Source organism: Sorex fumeus, unplaced genomic scaffold (genome assembly GCF_029834395.1).
Source record: "Sorex fumeus unplaced genomic scaffold, SorFum_2.1 ptg000020l, whole genome shotgun sequence".
NCBI classification, from domain to species: domain Eukaryota; kingdom Metazoa; phylum Chordata; class Mammalia; order Eulipotyphla; family Soricidae; genus Sorex; species Sorex fumeus.
In genome coordinates this window covers 19,613,606-19,634,076 of record NW_026606077.1, presented here as the reverse complement: position 1 = coordinate 19,634,076, position 20,471 = coordinate 19,613,606, and the positions used below count along the sequence as shown (strand labels likewise).

General features: G+C 40.4%; 1 protein-coding gene across 1 annotated transcript in view; it reads left to right on the top strand.

Moving 5' to 3' along the window:
- The window catches only part of POU6F2 (POU class 6 homeobox 2), a 461,711-nt gene that overhangs the window by 402,045 nt on the left and 39,195 nt on the right, over window positions 1–20,471 (top strand). The window contains exon 7 of the mRNA XM_056113393.1: window positions 19,202–19,408. Coding sequence (XP_055969368.1) covers window positions 19,202–19,408 — 207 coding nt within the window. The remainder of the gene's footprint in view (window positions 1–19,201; window positions 19,409–20,471) is intronic.

The following is a 20,471-nucleotide window of genomic DNA, read 5'->3' as shown; positions in this document are numbered from 1 at the left end:
TATGATTGTTACAACTCTTTTAAAATTTCTTCAATTAAATAATTGGGGGGGTTGGGGTCACCTGACAGTGTTTAAGGATAACTCCTGGCTCCGTGCTCAGGAATCACTCCTGTTGTGTTTGGAAGACCATATTAGGTGCCAGGGATCAAAACCAAGTTGGCACGTGCAAGGCAAGCAACTTACCAGCTGTCCTATCTTGCTTTTTATAATCTGATTTAGGGAGAAATGTGAAGTTCATAAGAACCAAGACTTCACTAGGAATGTTTATTAAGGTTTCTAAAAACCAAAGCTGTGTCAAACTAAGCAGTACCTTTAATCTGGCATCAATAGGCAGAAAGAGAAAAAAGTTCCCAGTTTCTAGATAATGTGTTGTAGTTGTTCTTTGCTGGCTTTAAAACATTAAGTTTTAGACAAAGTTGGGCTTCCTGCATAATGATGACTACATCACACGTGTGAATTTCCTCTTTCTGAAGAAATATTTTGCAATTCCACAGTGTTGCCAGCTGCAAAAAATAAAAGGAAAATACTCATAGTTTATTGGGAAAATAACTAAAGAAGATGATGAAAATAAATGTTTCTTGTAAATACTTAAAGGTTTTTTTTGATTTGTTTTCTGTTATATGGATTATTTAGCCAAATATGGGGAATAGACTGATGAAGAAAATATAAAACAACTGAAAAGAATTACAAATTGAAGCATTAAATAGTATTTATATTTTTCCACTGAAAATAAAGTGGTAAACTACAAATTGAAAACAAAGTAATGAAGAAAATCTTTGTGAGAGGATTGTGAAATGGAGCCTCTGTTTATCATGTTCCATCCTTGTGATAGAGTCAGACTGCAAACAGACATGGTTGCTATGTGTGGCCACTAAGGAGGGACATTGTTCCTTACAGAATGAAGGGCACTCCCCACCATTTCAATTCTCCAGTGGGAAGTAGACAGCTTCAACTTACACTTTGGGGGACCAGAAATTCTAATGGATATTTCTTACCTACAACACCCCCACAAAAGAAGAAATTTAACCCAAATTTAACCAGATTTTTATCTTAGTTAACTTCTTTTGTCCAAAGTTGTTTAAAAATAAAATTTGGGGTCACCAGATAAATCTAAGACTTTCAATATCTAAAACAACATGTGCCATATAGTGGACACAATAAATGGAATGCAGAAGTCAAATTTTATATATATATATATTATAAAGCTGTTCACAATATTTGATTACATTTAATATTTGAACACTAATCCCACCACTATTATACCTTCCCACCACCATATTTCCACCCCAAACCCCAAGCCCTGCCCCCCAAGCAGAACCAAAATAATTTATTTTGTATTTTTTTTATAAATAATCCACTAAATATGAGACAAAAAGGTTTCTTTGAGGAAAATGTGTGAATATTTTTGTATTTCACCCAGGAGTCATTAAGACTTTTGATAAGAGATTAGTAACATGTCAGAAGTCAAATTTAAGTATTTTTTAAATTTTATATTTAAATAATTTTTCAAAAATTATTGCTTTTCAGAAGAAAGTAAGAGCCTGTTCAATGAGGGGTTAATTCAGCTGCCCAATGGCACAGTTCAAGTAGCTGTCAGTCAGCCAAAGGAGGGACTCTGGGTGGCCACCAGGGTTCTCTGACACCTCATAGGACCTGGAGTGAAAGAGCCAGCGAGACTGATCAGCTGTGGGCATCTGCTCTGGGCCTGACGCCATCATGGCTGTCCTGACGACTGAAGTCTTTCCTCTTTATTGGAGGTTGCTGGTGCTGTAATGATAAGATTTTGAAAATGTTCTTATTAATCTAAAATAAATAATTTGCATGTGTGTATGGGTAATCTCTAGTTTTTACAGTGGGGATAAGGGCAGTGTGGTAAGACCCAGTGCTGGACACTCAGCAAATCTTTCAGAAAGGATTTTCTGGAGGGAGAGGTCAGTTTTTGCATAAGTTAATGTGAACAAAACAATGCTTTTATTTTGAAGTCATTCAGAATAAAACAGTGTTCAGATCATGATCTTGCTTTTCCAAAGTTAAAGGGGTGGAGTTTTTTCCCCCTTTGCTAGAAATGTTGGCACAGCTAGAAAGTTCTTCATTCCTCCCCCTGACAGCAACCATGCAGCCAATATTTTTGTATTACATGGTTTTACTATATAACATATTGCTACTTGCACAAGCAGCTATACTCATACACTCAGTCTTTCAGTGTAGGCTAAACCATCATTAATAATTTCCAATGACAGCACAATAGGACCCTTTGCAAGTTTTACTTCCCTTATTCAATGAAAATTGTACAGGATGCAAAGAATATTATTTATTTGATCTTTGCTAGGAAAATCTATTTTGTGCACAGAATACTTATCCCCATTAAGCCATTTAACCCTTAATTCCAAAGTCATGCCTAACCAAACCTTGGGCTAACATTTTGCAAAACTGACTCTAGTCTCTTGTCTTTCTCATCACACCTTTGACTACCTCTATCACCTTCTTAGTTGAGTAAAAACACACAAAGCAGTAAAGGAGAAAAGCACCATAGAGAAATAAAGAACTTGAGTTGATAGTGGATATCTTTACTGTGTTCAAGAAAAAGGATTCATTTCTGGGACACCAATTCCTGCTCCCTAGAGTAGTCACTTCAGGAAAAAAAAATTCCTGCAGACAATTACAATTAGTGCTTACTTGGGGTAGAGAGATAGTACAGCAGGTAAAGTTCTTGCATTGCATGCAGCCAATCTGAACTCAATTCCAGGCACCCCAAATTATCACCTTACCCCCACCAGGATGAATCCCTGAGCACAGAGCCAGTAGTAAGCTTTAAGCACTGCTGATTATAGCTCAAAGAACCAAACAACAATAACAAAACCCTTCACTTATCACTTTACTTCTCTCAATGTTGTATTATCTTATATGAAATTAATTTAATATTTTGATTATATACTGTATAAAAACTTTTATTCTACTAATGTATTCTAATATTAAAGTTGGAACTCAAGGGGCTGGAGGGATAGCACAGCAGGTAGGGCGTTTGCCTTGCACGCGGCCAATCCGGGTTCAATTTCCAGCATTCCATATGGTCCCCTGAGAACCACCAGGAGTAATTCCTGAGTGCAGAGCCAGGAGTAACCCTTGTGCATTACCAGGTGTGAGAAAAAAGTAAAAATAAATAAATAAAGTTGGAACTCAGGTAAAAGAGAAAACTGAAAATTTCACTATGTAGTGAGTTAAGAAGACTGTTTAAATCTCCCTGTCTTCAGAACAGTGGAGTGCCAGATTCAGTTGTAGCATCATTGGAGTAAGAACTGTAAACAGCTCAGAAGAGGACTGCAACTGCTAACTTCATTTTGCCAAAAGGCTGGAGAAATATTTCAGTCCAATAAAAATGATCATTGTATCAGCTGAATTGACTCCTACCTGGAAAGCTGTCAGTTCCCTGAGATGTGGGTTTTACCATGTTTGCTCCTAATGGTCTGAATAACCAGGGTTTAAGCTATGTTCTATGAGCAAATCATTCCTGTAAAATGCCTCTAGAATTGACATTACTCACCTTGTCTTACATTATTAAAGTGCATTCACCTTATTGCATCATTTGTAATTGGAAAACTAGAGCATGCATAAGATTTTTTTTCTTTCTCAACAATTAAATAGGACTGTCTTCAGTAGCCCTGTCCTCCCGTTGTTCATCGATTTGTTCGAGCGGGCCCAGTAACGTCTCCATTGTGAGACTTGTTACAGTGTTTGGCATATCGAATACTTTACAGGTAGCTAGCCAGAGTTTGCTGTGCGGGCGAAATACTCGGTAGCTTGCTGGGCTCTCCGAGAGGGGTGGAGGAATCAAACTCGGGTCGGCCAGGTCAGCTGCATGCAAACGCTTTACCCGCTGTGCTGTCGCTCCAGCCAGTGTTCAGTATTTTTTGTTTTTTTTCCCCAAAGACAGTTTTATTTAAATTTTTTATTGAATCACCATGAGATATACAGTTACAACGTTGTTCATGACTGAGTTTAAGTCATACAATGTGTTCAGTATTGATAGTAACCTGAAAAGATGAGTTTGGGGTCATTTGTGTCTATTTCAAATGGAAATGGAGGACCAGAGACATAGTACAGTAGGTAAGATATTTGCTTCTGAGTGCCTCTTTATTGTTCCTTATAAACATTTCTGATTATTAATAGGAATGATTAGACCAACATAGTTATCAATGTCTGTGTCAGAATTCCTCTCGACTCACTGAACTCAGTTCTTAGCTATTATCACAGCTTCCTCCCTTGGTGAGTGGGCACTGACTTTCCAGTTACAATTTTCACATCTTCAAAAGCACAGAGAGACTTAGCAACTAAATCATTGGAACAGTACCCAATTTTTAGTTAGCTGGAGCTTCAGTCACCCATATTATAAATAGCAGCAACTACCTCTTAGAAAGAAACCAAATATATAGTTTGTGGGAAATGTGTGCTGATCACAGTGTTTAATTCTCTGCCATTGGCAACTTGTTCAGCTCTCTCATCTTTTTTTTCCATGTCTCTTTCTTGTCTTCTCTATTTTTTATTTTTTAAATATTTTTAGTTAACAAAGTCCTGAATTGTGACCCACAAAAATATTTATTTTCTCAGCATTACTGACCTTAAAAACAAAGGTAAAGAGGACCTTCTATCTTGTTTTATTTTAAAATTATAGATATGGTGGACCGGCTTAAGTAGTGGAACACATACCTAACATGTTTAGGCTATGGGTTCAAGCCCCAGCATCACATGGTCCCTTCAAACCACTGGGTCTGACTCTGGAGGCCCTTGACTGCTGTTAGAATGGCCAAAGCTGAGTCCCTCTTCCTATATTCATACCTACAAATTGGAGATAACAATAGCCTGCAAACCACCACCCCTAGTGCTTCATCATTAATTATGTTTAATTTATACCAACTTCTTATAGTCCCCAAATGTTAAAATTATATAATAAGGTAAAAATATCATTAGAATCCTCTCATACTTGACTCACACACATCCAATGGTGAGAGAGTCTAGAAGGAACGAAGAAAGACCTGGAGAGAATCACTTGCTATACTTTCTTTGTCTAGTGATTTATGATTACCAGACCCTTTCTCACATAGGTGAGGGAAAAGGAGAGAAGAGAATTGGCCCCGGGCAGGGGTGAGGGGTGTCGATAATTCATCACAACCTCCCATGTTCCTTTCATTCTTCTCAGTAGCAATGAACTTTCCCATTCAATATTCCATCGGAATTTCTGGATAAAACCTAGGCATCTTGCCTCACAATTATTTTAGGTATCTTGGGAACATCACCCATTAGGCCCTCCCGTTGATCATCGATTTGCTCGAGCGGGCCCAGTAACGTCTACATTGGAGACTTTGTTGTTACTGTGTTTGGCATATCGAATACTCTCGGTAGCTTGCCGGGCTCTCCGAGAGGGGCGGAGGAATCGAACTCGGGTCGGCCATGTTGGCCGCTTGTAAGGCGAACGCCCTACCCGCTGTGCTATCGCTCCAGCCCATGATACTCTTTTAAACCCCCAGGCCCAATTCCCTAAAAATACTCACAACTGTGAACTTAACTTTAGTTTCTTATCACCACTGAGCACCAGCAGCCTCAACTGTGACTGTGGGGAAGGGTAGCCTGGCCCCTCCCATTGTCATCGTTGGCAAGTTGTTTAGCTTACCTACAGGTAAGTTAGAGAAGGAGCACACCCACTCTGCTGAACTGTCAGCTTCAGTTCTCCAGATAAGCGGATCCCTCAAGCCAATTCACAAGGTCCTGCCATGTCTGCTGGGACTTTCTTCCACTTGCCTACTCCTGCTCAGGTCTTGGTTTTCTCCAGACCACTCCTCTAAGCTCTTTCTATAATGCTCTCCCTGTTTCCATTCCCCAGGGGATCTTCTGGACCAGGATTTTTAAAAAAAAATTTAAATTTTATAAGTTAGTTCACAATGTTTGAATACATTCAATATTAAAACACCAATCCCACCACTATTACACCTTCCCACCACCAAATTCGGATGTTTCCATCCCAAGCTCCAATCCCTGCCTCAAAACACAACCAAAATAATATATTTTGTATTGTCTGTTATGAAGAACTGCTAAACATGCTTACAATAAAGTATTCATATAGAAAACAGTGTGAAGATTGTTCTGATTTGGCAGGAGCCATTAAGACATTCTATAGGATATAACTAACATGTTGTTAACATTTGGGGGATGTAAGCTTTGGTATTTATCTATCTGTATATATATCAAAATATGTATGCATGCATATATATTTCCCTCTATGATTTGTTACCTACTATCTGAACCCCATCAAATGTAGTGTGGGGTTACATTTATACAAATTATAGAGAAAGAGTAGGGAGTGTTTTATGATGTATCGCGCAGCCACGAAAGCCATTTATGTTTACTCATATCTGAGGCTCAGCCCGAGCATGTGGGGAGAAGCCTTGAGCATAGTGGCAGTTGGGTTGTGGAGGCTTTTGGCTGCCAGAGCTTGGTCCCTTGGTGCGGGGAGGGCTTTACCCGCCCCTCTCTGGGGCATCCCAGGTGAAACAGCCTGGTGTGGAGTCTGATGGCATGGTTATGGGAGCCTCATGTTATGCTCCCTTTCAGGAGAAGAGGTGTATGATCTGGACTGTGGCCAATCTCTACATTACTTTTTTTATTCTATTCTGAATGTTATTTTATTATTATTTCCCCCCTTTTTTGACTCACCATGAGATAGTTACAAAGCTTTCATGTTTGAGCTTCAGTCATACAATCATCAAATACCCATCCCTTCACCAGTGCACATTTCTACCACCAAAATCCCCATATTATTGCCCCCCCACCCAACACCTGTTCCAACCCTTCCCCTGCCTGTGTTGAGCTTAGATAGCTGAGCCGGAGGTGGTTTGTGCATGTGTCTCCCACATACCTAACTTTTGGCCCTTTAATTTCTTGGTAAACTTGGCCCCAAGTTGTTGGGATCTTGCCAAAGGCACAGCAGCAGTTTTGGGGTATCTGGAAGTCTGAAGGCACCATTAGGCTGCTAATGCACTCACCCTACAGGTACAGGTTGACCTGCTGGTGGCACCGTACCCCCATGGACCAGGATTTAAATTTAAATTGGCCATGATAATAAACTAGGAAAATACACATTCTGTCAGCTAGAAGTGGGAGTAAAGCAATGGCCAATAATATAACACAATTTCCTTATTATTCCATTATTATTCCTACTTTATTATTTTTACTTTACAGTTGTGTAGAGTGAGGCTTAAATCGTAAAGTCTTTACCAACAATCTTTCACCAGTTAGTCACAAATCAAGGTCTTGAGTCCAGCCAATGGAGAAAATGTTCCTTAACCTCAGCAGGATCTCAAAGAATATGGTTTTGTTTATCATTTTACTATAGTCTTGCTAGGGGGAAAAATTCCCCTAGAGGGAACAATGTCTTTGTGGACTTTATACCTTTTCCCTACCATGTCTTAAGTTTTCTCTGGTTACTCTAGTTTTCCTAAATCCAAAGATGTGCACATTAAGTTTCTTGGTGTTTCATGATAAATTGTTGTGTATGTGGGTACTCTGTGGTATATGGGTATCTGGCCCACCTTGTCCTGTGCTGTCAGAGCTGTAGGTTGGTGCCCACCTTGTCCTGAGCTGTCAGAGCTGTAGGTTCTGACCACCCTCAACTTGAACTGTGAAAAAGCTGGCTGGAAAAGGAATAAATTAATTGGTCTATGTATAAAATTAATATTTTTAATTTTTAATTTTTTTAAATTTAATCACTGGGAAATACATAGTTACAAAATTGTTCATGGTTGGGTTTCAGTCATAGGATGTTTCAATACCCATCTCTTCACCAGTGTACATTTCCCACCACCAATGTCCACAGTTTCCCCATCACCACCCACATCCCCCACCACCACCCCAGGCAACCAGATACTTCTCTCTCTCTCTCCTCTCTGTCTCTGTCTCTCTTTCTCTCTCTCTCTCTCTCTCTCTCTCTCTCTCTCTCTCTCTCTCTCTCCCCCATGCCTCCCTTTCCCCCACCCTCTGTATCTTTCTTTCCTTCTGGGCATTATAGTTTGCAATATAGGTTTTGATAGGTTTTCATGCATATTCTTTTATCTACTCTCAGCACTCAATTCATGTCCAGAGTCATGATTTAATATTAGAAAATTGGGGGTGTAACATGATCAGTGAATTTTGTGACTAGAAGCATATTTTAGGATCTTAACTCTAATTAATATCAATTAGTCAATAATAAAACCAATCACATCATTTTGTTTAAAGTTAATGAGCTGTATTTGATGTTAAGTGAAAACTTCAACTCTATATACATCTTAAATTCTATGAAAACAATACCTCAAATTCATTTTTAAAAGCGTTTAAAGAATAGGATTGTTTGTATAATTGCTATTGCTATTTGTACAACATAAACTTCCATGTAAATTATCTTTCTGATAATGTGACTGATTCTGGCTTGTTGAAGATCTGACACCTCCAATTCTTTACTCTTGCATTTAAGTGAATGTTTAAGTAGAAATCAAATTGTAGAGCACCAGCAGGGACCCTAATTCTGAGTGACAGTCAGAAACACTGAACAGGCATACATTCCCAGGAGGAAAGTATCTATCCATACTCATAATTGAGGCATTAACATAAACACCTTAAATTCTTTCTCACAGTTGATCACTAGAAAATGTTATCTACATTTTTAGCAAGTTGATGTAAGATAATTTGCCTCATATTCTAGATTTCAAAACCGGCAACTTTAGGATAGCTAGAGAGACAGTACAAAGGTTAAGGTACTTGCCTAGCATGACACTGTGATTGTCACAACCCTGTTTCAAATCCCAATCTGCATATTACACAGCATGGTCAGGATGATCCCTGTGCACAGAGAAGTAAGACCCGAGTACTACCAGGTCTGCCCCAAAAACATCACCTTGGGCAAATAATTGTTCTCTTTGCACATACATGTGATAGGCATTGTTCATCAACCATGCTGCATTTCTTCTTTTAACTTACAGAACTTTCTATAGACAGTATTACTCTTACAAAAGTTCTGTACTCAAAGTTTTCTCAGTTTTAAGATTTTTTTCTGAAAATTATATATAAATTACATAACTAAGAAGCTGTGCCCAGCCAACTGATAAGCATTGCCTACAAGATTAAATGTTTGTCTCTAGTTGGGTGTATTCCTCTAATTGAACTCTTGTTTGTCTTCATGCCTTTTTATTACTCTCTCACTCATATTTTCTGCTATATTTCCTATTAATACCTGTAAATCTCTTCTTCCTCACCTTGGACATAGCTTTAAAGAAAGAGATACTAGTTTTTTTTTAATATCTTTTTGTTTGTTTGTTTGTTTTTGTTTTATTAGTGAAACACCATGAGGTACAGTTGTAGATTTACAAGTTGTTGTGCTTGGGTTTCAGTTATACAATGATCGAGTACCCATCCCACCACCAGTGCCCATTCTCCACCCCCACCAATCCCAGTATCCCTCCCACCCCCCATCCCCCATCCCACCCTGCCTCTGTGGCAGGGCACTCCCTTTGGTTCTATCTCTCCTTTTGGGTGCTGTGGTCTGCAGAAGAGACATTGGGTGGCAATCATGTTCGGTCCATAGACTACTTTCAGCAGGCATCTCCCATCCTGGGCAGATCTTCCCAGCACCCTTTATTTGGTGCTCCCTTTTCTATCTGAGCTGACTTTACCCCTAGAGTGTGCAGCTGGCCCCTAAGCCATGGAGTGAACAACCTGGTATTTATCACAGCTGTTCTCGGGTGGTAGTCTCTTATTTTGTTACTTTATGTTACCCAGATGAATGCCATCTTTCTATTTCTGTCGCTCTCTTTCTGACTCATTTCGCTTAGCTTAATATTTTCCATGTAGTACCACTTGTATGTAAATTTCATGACTTCATTTTTTCTAACTGCTACATAGTACTCCATTGTGTAGATGTACCAAAGTTTCTTTAACCAGTCATCTGTTCTCGGGCACTCAGGTTTTTTCCAAATTCTAGCTATTGTAAACAGTGCTGCAATGAACAAACAAGTGCAGATGTCACTTCGACTATACTTTTTAGCCTCTCTGGGGTATACCCTGGGGTATACCCAGGAGTGGTATTGCTGGGTCAAATGGGAGCTCAATTTCTATTTTTTTGAGAGTCGTCCATACTGTTTTCCAAAAGGGTTGAACCAGTCGTCATTCCCACCAGCAGTGAAGGAGGGTGCCTTTTTTGCCACGTCCATGCCAACACAGGTTGCTTTTGTTCTTTTGAATGTGGACCAGTCTCTTTGGTGTGAAATGATAAAGAGATACTAGTTTATCTCACTACATTTTATTTGGGAAATAATTGTGTCCTCTTACCGGATCAAAATTCTAATCACAGCTGGAAAATTAACTCTGAGTTTAATATTAAAATTAACTGAGTTTAATATTAAATCAGAGATTAGTGAGCCAAGGATAAATGTACTAAAGAAAGAGTACAAAATCTTTCCTTGGAAGAATAAAGAGAAGCTGTGCCAGACAAGAAAGGAAAGGGAGGTTGTTCCATTGATCTTCACCATCAGCTCCTCAGCACTCAGACGCAATAATATTTTGTTCAAGAATGGACAGTGATACTAGTGTGAACAAAAGCCTCTTGACCAGAAAGTGCTGAGGTTACACAAATATTTGGCAAGGAATTGTTTCAGCTGATGTATAGAAAGATCTGAAGAAGCCACCGATTTACAGCATTGATGGTTTTCCTTTTCTTAAAGATATGTGCAACAAAATTACTTGTCAATTCGACATCTGCAATCACATTCTCTATAGCAGAGTTTAACAACATGTCATAGACTATTATGATATGTGGTCTATCAGATGACTTGTCTGGATGCCCTGGGCTTCTGTGATACCATCCTCAACAACTGTTCATGACACCTGAATATTGACAGTGAATAAATTCAGTGAATATTACTCTCCTTCAGACAAAACCCATCCTTTCTGAATGCTTCACCTAGACTGGGGGCTATAAGGACATTGTAATAACCTAGCTTTCCAAAGGAGTTACTTGACTCTGAGTTGTTGGAGACTGATCTGATTGCATGATAATATTTATTATGGCTAAAATTATAATTGTTGCTCAATTAGTAGGAATCATACTTACATGTAAACCACCAATATTCTTATAGGAATAGAAGTCTATATACTACTAAATGCTAGTAGTCATTTAAATGATTTTTTAGTTGCTCTTGCAGCATAGACTTTATTCTTCGGTTGAGGTTTTTATTCTAACTCCTCTAAGACAAGAGACTAGTGGCTATGAACAGCAACAATCCAATAAGTCCCCTGTCAGAGAGGCTGGAACTCTTTAAGATCACAAATTATCATTACTATACTTGTATGAGCCTTCTCCTGGATAAAGCATTCATCAGAGATGAATCATTACTGTTAGAGTCAGGGCAAAGACATAGAAGATCATTGCAAACGATGCCCGAGCTATTTACTGTGGGATTGATGGGGCAATAACTCCACTCAAAATTTTCTAATGTTGCAACCTAGGTATAGAGTAGGCTGTACTTTTTGAATTGAAGTAGAAGTCAACAAATTAAGCCACCCCTATGTCAAGGATTCATTGAGGCATTTTGCTTCACACTTGGATGGCTACAATAGCATCCTAGGGACTGATCTCCTGGTCTGTAGTCTGTCACTACTTTAATCCATTCTATCCACACTGTCACATTCGCACCTGAAATAGCTCCATTTCCAGAGTCCTCACTAAGCACCTCACCCTCCAACAAAGCCATTTATGGAAACCCTTTGCCTGGATGTAATTTGACCTTCTGGACTGACTTGTCACCCCACTGTCTCTACCCTCTCTACCTAAAAATAGTCTAGCCACCATCCACACAAATTTTTCACCTCTAGATACTCTCTTGTTCAAAATGGTTTCTCTGACATGCCAACCCCACCAAATTTTCAATACTTTCTCTGATCTCCCTACTAGTTCCTTCTATGAAGTCTCAACTATTCTCATCTTCCTTCCTCTGCCATCCTTTATTCACAATATTCTTCTGAACACCCCTCATGTGGGTAAAGAGATTTTTATCAAATCATCTTTGTCACTCATTTGATACTATCATTTCCCCTATTGGATCATTAGAATATTTGTTTGAGATGTGACTATTATAGGACCACCTCCTCTGCTAACTTATATCTTTTCGATATCTTCTGCAGCACATAACACTATGCTTAATACCATGCCTACAAGATCTCCAAACACTTGGAAATACTATAGATACTGTGTGGTTTCACCAGGTTTCCATATTTAGAAAAGCTGGGATTTGTCTTGCGCTGTTTGATGCCTTGAATGAATCACAGTTTAGTAGCTTTTTTTGTAATCCAAAATTTTATCTAATAAATAAATTTAACTAATAAATCCTTAGCACTGAGAGCCGTAAACTTAAACTCCAGAATATAGTCTTTAGATTATGTATAAAATTCCTTTTTGTACATTTGCCTTCAAGTCAGAAGCCCCTAATATTGTGTCAAACTTATTTTCTTTCCAGAAAATAGTTGGAAAAATGTATAGATACAGGTACTTTCATTGAATATAAAATACTTATATTTATTTGGTAAAAGGTAAAGGCCCTCCCGTTGATCGTCGATTTGTTCGAGCGGGCCCAGTAACGTCTCCATTGGAGACTTTGTTGTTACTGTGTCTGGCATATCGAATACTCTCGGTAGCTTGCCGGGCTCTCCGAGAGGGGCGGAGGAATCGAACTCGGGTCGGCCATGTTGGCCGCTTGTAAGGCGAACGCCCTACCCGCTGTGCTATCGCTCCAGCCCCGTATATTTATTTATTTAATTTATTTGGGGGCTGGAGTGATAGCACAGCGGGTAGGGCGTTAGCCTTGCAAGCAGCCAACATAGCTGACCCGAGTTCCAGTTCTCTGCCCCTCTCGGAGAGCCCGGCAAGCTACAGAGAGTATCTCGCCCGCATGGCAAAGCCTGGCAAGCTACCCGTGACGTATTTGATATGCCAAACACAGTAACACTGTCCTCCTGTTGTTCATTGATTTGCTCGAGCGGGCCCAATAACATCTCCATTGTGAGACTTCCTGTTATTGTGTTTGGCAGCGGTAGGGTGTTTGCCTTGTGTGCAGCCAGCCTGGCTAAGCCAGGTTCGATTCCTCTGCCCCTCTCAGAGAGCCTGGCAAGCTACCGAGATTATTCAGTATGCCAAACACAGTAACAAGTCTCACAATGTTACTGGGCCCACTCAAGCAAGTCGGTGAACAATGGGAGGACAGTGATAGTGACAGAATTTATTTTTATAGAACACTTGGCAATGCTCAGAGCTCTCTCCTGGCAATGTGCAGAACCCATGTAATGCCAAACCTCCTTTAATGCAAAGCTTGCCCTTCAGCCCATTGAGTTATCTCTCCAACCCTCAATAGACCTTTAATGTCTGTTTTCTGTTATTTGGGCCACACCTGGCAGTTCTCAGGGTTTACACTTGACTCTGCTCTCAGGGGATCATTTCTGGTTGTGCTCAGAGGACCATATGGACACCAGGGATAAAATCCAGATCAGCCAGTGCAAGGCAAATGTTCATCTCACTGTGTTCACTCACTCTGGTCCCATTTTTAGGGGTTTTTATGTTGTGTAATGTTTTTAAAATCACCTATGTTTGGCTTACAATAGTTTGAGATTTCAATGATATAGCCTCATGCCTCTATATCTCTTACCACCGAAGTTCAGTGCCACATAAGCACCTAATGATCCTGTCGGCTCCTTCTTCCCCACCGCCATTCCTTTTCCCTATGATTTGCATCAAGTCTAGGTGTTAGTTTATTGCGTTTTACAAGTCTTCTTGCTTTGCTAATTTATTGTCCACATATGATAATGTGGACATAATTTACTTTCATTTACTGACTAATTTTACCTAACATAGCAGCTCAAGGTCCATCCATTCTGTCTCAGAAGTCACAATTTCATCTTCATTGTGTCAGAGTAGTAGCTTATCGACTGTATACACAGAATGAAGCTTCTTTATTTAATAATAATTTGATGGAAATTGAGGCTAATTCCATATTTGGGCAAGTTCTTTTTGCTATAAACATCTAAATACAAGTATACTTTCAAATTAGTGTTTGTATACCTTGTGTAGGACTGGTACTGCTGATTTTAAGGAAATTGCTTTTACTTTTATAACAAATCATCATATTATTTTTACTAAAGGTGGCAGCAATTTATTTTCTCATCAGCAGTGTATCAGAATTCCTTTTTCATCCTCACCCACACCAACACTTATTATTTCTAATCTTTTTCATACAGACCATTTATTCTCATAGGTGTTGGGTGGTGACTTTTATTTGCATCTTCCTAATAACAAGTGATGCTGAGAATTTTTCCTTTGCCTGTGAGTCATCTGCAGGCCTTCTTTGGAGAAGTGTCTACTCAGGTCTTTCACTCATTTTTAAACTGGTGTTGCTTGTGGGGGGTTGTCTTTGGTTCTATCTTACTGTTTTTATGTTGAGTTGTGTGTGTGTTCTTTATAGACTTGGGGGTCTATAAAGGGGTGTTCAGAAGAATATTGTGAATAAAGGATGGCAGAGGAAGGAAGATGAGAATAGTTGAGACTTCATAGAAGGAACTAGTAGGCAGATCAGAGAAAGTATTGAAAATTTGGTGGGGTTGGCATGTCAGAGAAACCATTTTGAACAAGAGAGTATCTATTTGAACCCCTTATATGTTCAAATATCTTCTCCCAATTGCTCAATTGTCTTTTTGTTTTTATAGTTGGTTCTTCTGTGTGTAAAATCTTTTTAATTTGATATAGTCATATCCATTTTTTTCTAACTTGTCATTGGTGTTGAGGGAAGACTTTCTATTTAAAATAGAATATCTGCAGGCAAAATTGACAACTCCACACCAGTGCCAAGAATTTCTTTTCTGTGCTGCATCTACTCTGCTCCTTTTATTATTGCCCCATTTTTTAAGTCAGGGAAGGAGGAGGAGTTTTGGTGATATCTGTAAGAGCTCTAAGAGGAATCAGGATTAAGCAAAATCAACTTAACTCCCCCCCCCCCCCCAAATGTAGACAATAAGATGTGAGTTAATGTCCACCCTTTAATGAATAGGAGCAAATTTTAGTCATTTTTGGGGAATATTGAATGCTCCCCATCATGCACCATGCAAAGTTTTTTACTTGTTGAGATGCTGATCTTAAGTCCCCAGAAATGGGAACAAAAAAGAGTACTACTAACCTCAGACAAGTTTTCCTGGCAGTAGAATCACCAATACCCTACACTTACTTATGAGCAAACTCTCTAGTAAAGGGCTAATTTATGCCATTCCAGATCACTCTGGCTCTGACATTGGCGCTGTCTGAGCCTCAATAAGTGATCCAAGTCTATGAAAGAGGAATGGCTAGGGAGGGCCCAAGAGGCACCAGTTTTAGTAACACTGTACAATGTTTGGAAGCATAGTTGTACTTAGAGAAGAAGTGGTGAATCGTTTGCATTTGCTTTTCTTCTTTTAGCCCAGAAAGCAGACAGAACATCTCATTACTGGGAATATAAGCAGACTCCTGTCAATCTTCCTGAAAGAATACCTTTCACACGATTACAGTGTGTTCTATAGTTGTCAAGTGCTGTGTCTTGCTCAAAACCCTGCTCCTGAGTTACTTTTACTCATACCAGTTCTTTTCACACTCTGACGTCCTGCCTAAAATAGAACTCACAGTTCTACCTTCTAAACGAATCCAGTTTCCCTGGATCTCCAAGTCAAGCCAATCTAATGGAACAGAGCTTCTTGAGCCTAGAAAATAGAGTGGCTAGGTCGGATGGATCAACCACCCAGTTTTTTGAACTCATCATGAGAAAGGGAAGTATACATTTCAACAGTGGAAATGTGCATAGGGGCTGCACATGCCACAATATAAGTGAACAAACATGCCTTGTATATTTCACAAAGCAAGTGTGGAACTGGAAAATACCCAGCAGAGGCGTAAGACAAGGAGCTTTCTCCTCAAGGCTCCCCATATTTCCTACGAAGTCATAGGACAGTCTTTGAATCCTGAGCTATTTAATACAAAACCACTCATCAATAAAGTACTTATGTGCTCTGATCTATTGATGTGGACTCTTCCTGACCTTGTTGGCACAGATGGACTGCAGTCATTGCTGATGCTAAGGGACAGACACCGCAGCTCTCTGGCAGGAGAGCAGAGCTGCAAGCTCCCTGGGGGGGGGCTGGCCACGCCCACAGTAATTACTTGACCTTTATCAGCCTCCATTGACAACTGCCATTGATACTTGACATTCACACAGCTCCTCCATTAGTGCCATCCCACAGGGACTTTTGTGGTGGAAGCAATGACCCAGTGAGAAAGGGGAAATTTTTCTGTCATGATTTTTATCACTGAATGGTGTGGTTTGGTGGCTCTTCTGTGTCTCACTTGTGGCTGGAATCCTAGGGATAACTGAAATTAGAAGCCATTGATTCAAAGAACATTTATTGATAAAGTATGTTCAGGGTACTGGGGGATTAAAGTAGTGGGATTCATAAAATCCATCCACAAGAAGTTTATTTCTGCTGAAAAATTACAAATAGGGCTTGCTGTCTTTTCTGGGTGGGTTTCCTTTATGTTCTCTCTAAGGAAGAATTCAGGAGACATCATAAAAAAGCAAACATCTGGGGGTCAGTCAGACCTGGAGTTCAGCTCCAGCTCTTCCACTTATAAACTCTTCCATCGAGGGACAACTGTGCTTCCATGGCCTTAATTATGAACCAAAAACAAACCAATGCTTTGTTGACACCTCAGCATTGTTGAAAGCAATGCTTTCAACACAGGATTTACTCTCATTCTACATTTTTCTAACAGTTCTATTAGAATTACCCCTAGTAATTACTGATGTTAAGAGACTTAGTGGCCCCCATACCACGTCACTGCAGTCCATTCTTGGAGGTAGCTGTGGAAAAAACCTGCAGAACCGAGCAGCGTTACCTTCCTGTGGTATGAGGGGACTCCCAGTCACTGGGAAACATGTATTCCACTTTCATTTCTCACAGATTCACTCTGAACCTAACACCTCAAAAATGTGCTCTATGTTCCCAGATGTCAGGGACACCCAGTATCTCCTTACTTCTCAACACAACATTTGCACCACACCAGGCCCTTTTAGCCACACTTCCCACAGTCCCTTTGCTAAATTTAGAGGCTACTAGATGCAAAAATCCTCCCCTCGTACCCCAGAACCTCTTACCTTTTAAGTGCCTCTTAAAAAACACTGCATTAGAGCTAGAGAGATAGAACGGGGGTTAAGGCACATGCTTTTCATTCAGTTTACCCCAGTAGCATCACCAGGTCCAGCCCTGAAGGTCCCCGGACATCACCAGGTGGACCCTGAATTCTCATAGATTCAGTGTAGTAACCCAGGGTAGCCCCAGCACCTCAGAGTCTGAGCAGCACCATTTCCTTAGGCTCTTGCATTTAGGCATTGGTCCAACTGACATAATCAAACTACTTAGAGGCAGGTCAGATCAACCTTGGCCCCAGAGTATAGGAATGGGGAGAAAAGAAATAGTGGAGGGAAGAAGAAACAGATGAGAGGCAATAGGGGCCAGGTGAGGGGAGATTGAGGTACAGCAGTGGTGTTAAAGAATGATAGGCCTAAATATCCAACCCACAGAGTCAAAAATATGGAATCAGAAGAACCAAAATTTAACAACAGAACTTAGAAAGGTGCCTGTCAAGTGGGCAGGTTGGCAGAGGCAGGAGGGAGGGAACCTGGGAACACTGGTGGAAAGAGACTGACACTGGTGGTAGGATCAGTGCTACAATATTGTATACCTAAAACTCAACTATGAATAACTTTGAAAAATCATGGTGCTTTCCAAATAAAGGATGTTTGGAGGATCCTCCCAGGAGGGGAGATGCATGTAGAAAGTAGACTATGGACTGAACATGTTTGCCACTCAATGCCTCTTTTGCAGACCACAACACCCAAAAGGAGAGAGAGAACACAGGGGATTGCCCTGCCACAGAGACAGGGGGGATGGGGGGATGGGGGTGGGAGGGATATTATCCATGGTGGTGGAAAATGGGCACTGGTGGAGGGATGGGTATCTAATCATTGTATAATTGAAACCAAAGCACAAAAAATTGTAAATCTACAACTTTAAAAAAAATAAAATAAAATAAAGGAAAAAAATCATGGTGCTTTAATAGATTTTTTAATTTGGGACAGGAAATAGTACAGTAATTGGTGGGAAGGCCTAGCATGCACCAGACAGGTCAGTTTCTTGCAGCAGTGGTCCCCTGGCATCTCCAGTTGCAGTCTTGGAGGCCCTGAGTAATCGTCAGGGTATCCCAGATACCCCCACACTACAGGGCCTAGGTAGCTTCACATCCTTGGGCCTTTGCACTGAACCGCCTGCCCAGGTGGCTGAGAATTGCCTGTGAGCCCACTGGACATCCTGAGCACCATTTGGTAGTCCCCCACCAATGAAGCCAGAAATAAATCACAATGTTTTAAAATATTTTTTCTCCAATCTTTTGAGGTTATTTGACCTGTTCTGAGTTTCCAGCATTTGCTTATGATATACTTCTCTCAAGTCCTGGAATGCAAATGTAAGCTCTTAGACCAAAGGTCCATAGTGGTAGGCCACGGCTGTGAAAGGAATTCCAGCCTCTGAGTCAGGGCTCTAGATCTCAAGCTCCCTAAGCACCTTCATGCAGAGACCAGGAAGCCCATTGGGGTGTCAGGGAGGTTCCTGCTCACCTTGAGTGGGGAATATGATGTCTGAGAAAAGGACGTGAGATAAAGCAGAGGAGAATACACATGAGTGGGAGGACACGAAGAAGCACATCATGCTTGAGGAGTCCTGCAAAGGAGGAATGGGGGTCCCAGGCACAAGAGGGACTGCATGCCAGGACAAGTCCACTCTTGAGAAGCTTATGAGAATACAGCAGGTGTATGCCCCAGCCAAATCTTCATGTTTCTGCAATCACAGATGTTTGATTTTATTTTTTAGTAGGATGTTTTCCCTCCTGCCCACAAGCTCCGACCTCTGCCCTTTTATTCCAGAACTGCCTCTCTCAGAGTGTTCCCAAGTTTCGAATTATCTCTCAGGGAGCCTCCTAAGATCAGGCATGAGTGGTTTCAGCTGCATAAGCAAACCCATAAGCCAAATTAATTGCCTGACTTTGAGCTTGAATCTCTTACAGATAATTGGAACCATTCCTCTGATGCCCAGTCCAGGGCCCTCAAGTCAAGCTGCTGGTGGCACGCAAGGCCTTCAAGTGCAGCCCATCACCCCCCAGCTCCTGACGAATGCCCAGGGTCAGATCATTGCCACGGTCATCGGGAACCAGATCCTGCCTGTGATCAACACCCAGGGCATCACGCTCTCTCCCATCAAGCCCGGCCAGCAGGTAAAGCCTCCATGGCAATGCAGTTATAGTCACCAAGACACTCTCCGTATGCTCTACCATCATTAGGTATCAAGAAAAAGTAGCGTTTTGATTTTAAAATACTTAATCCCACCAATCTAACATATCAATACCTATAAAAAGACAAGCGGTTCTTATCACTCATTCTTAGTGTATGTGAGTAACAACTAACTGGCTCCCCAATCTAAAAGTATGAAATATCAAATTGTGAGCAAATATGGTGACCTAAAATTCAATCAAAATGTGTTTTTATTTATCTGTGCTTATGATACCAAATTTTCAGATTTCTTTTATATACAACATGGCTTTCTTTATTTTCCCTATAACAGAGAAATAAGTCTCTGATCAAGCAACGGTATGATGAAATTAATCTTGGGGAATTTTTTATTACTCAAAAAGTTAAACAATTTTAATAATGTTAATAAGAAACCAAAATAAATTGTACATTAACTACAAATGAATGCATATGTATATATGCATATATGTATGTATAATTATTAAACATCAAAATATTCCAGCTTGCTGCTGCTGAAACTCCTACCAACATTCACTTGATCACTTGATCACTTGACATCCCGTTACTCATCGATTTGCTCAAGCGTGCTCCTGTAACATCTCCATCCATCCCTGTCGCGTGCTAGTGTAGCCCAATGGCGTCTGTTCATTCTAGGAACATGAAGAGCCTCAAACCGATCGTTCAGGGTCTTGGTGAAGAAGTCTGACCATCTCATAGGATGTGAAGCCACAAGATCTATTGACATCCCATGGAATCGAGTCGGTAACGGCTGTAGTCCAGCAGACATCTCCAAATCGCATTACGTGTCCAGCCCATCTGATATTCGACACCTTGGCAAACGAGACAGTGTCCCTGATACTTTATGTCTAATGGAGGTCGGAACTCTGGATTCTTTCTCTCATTTGAGTGAAGCATGATACTCCAAGCATAGCTCTTTTGATTCCTCTTTGGGAGACCCGAATAGCATTCTCATCCTGTTTTCATAGGGCCCAGGTCTCTGAGGCAAATGTTAATACAGGAAAACAGTGG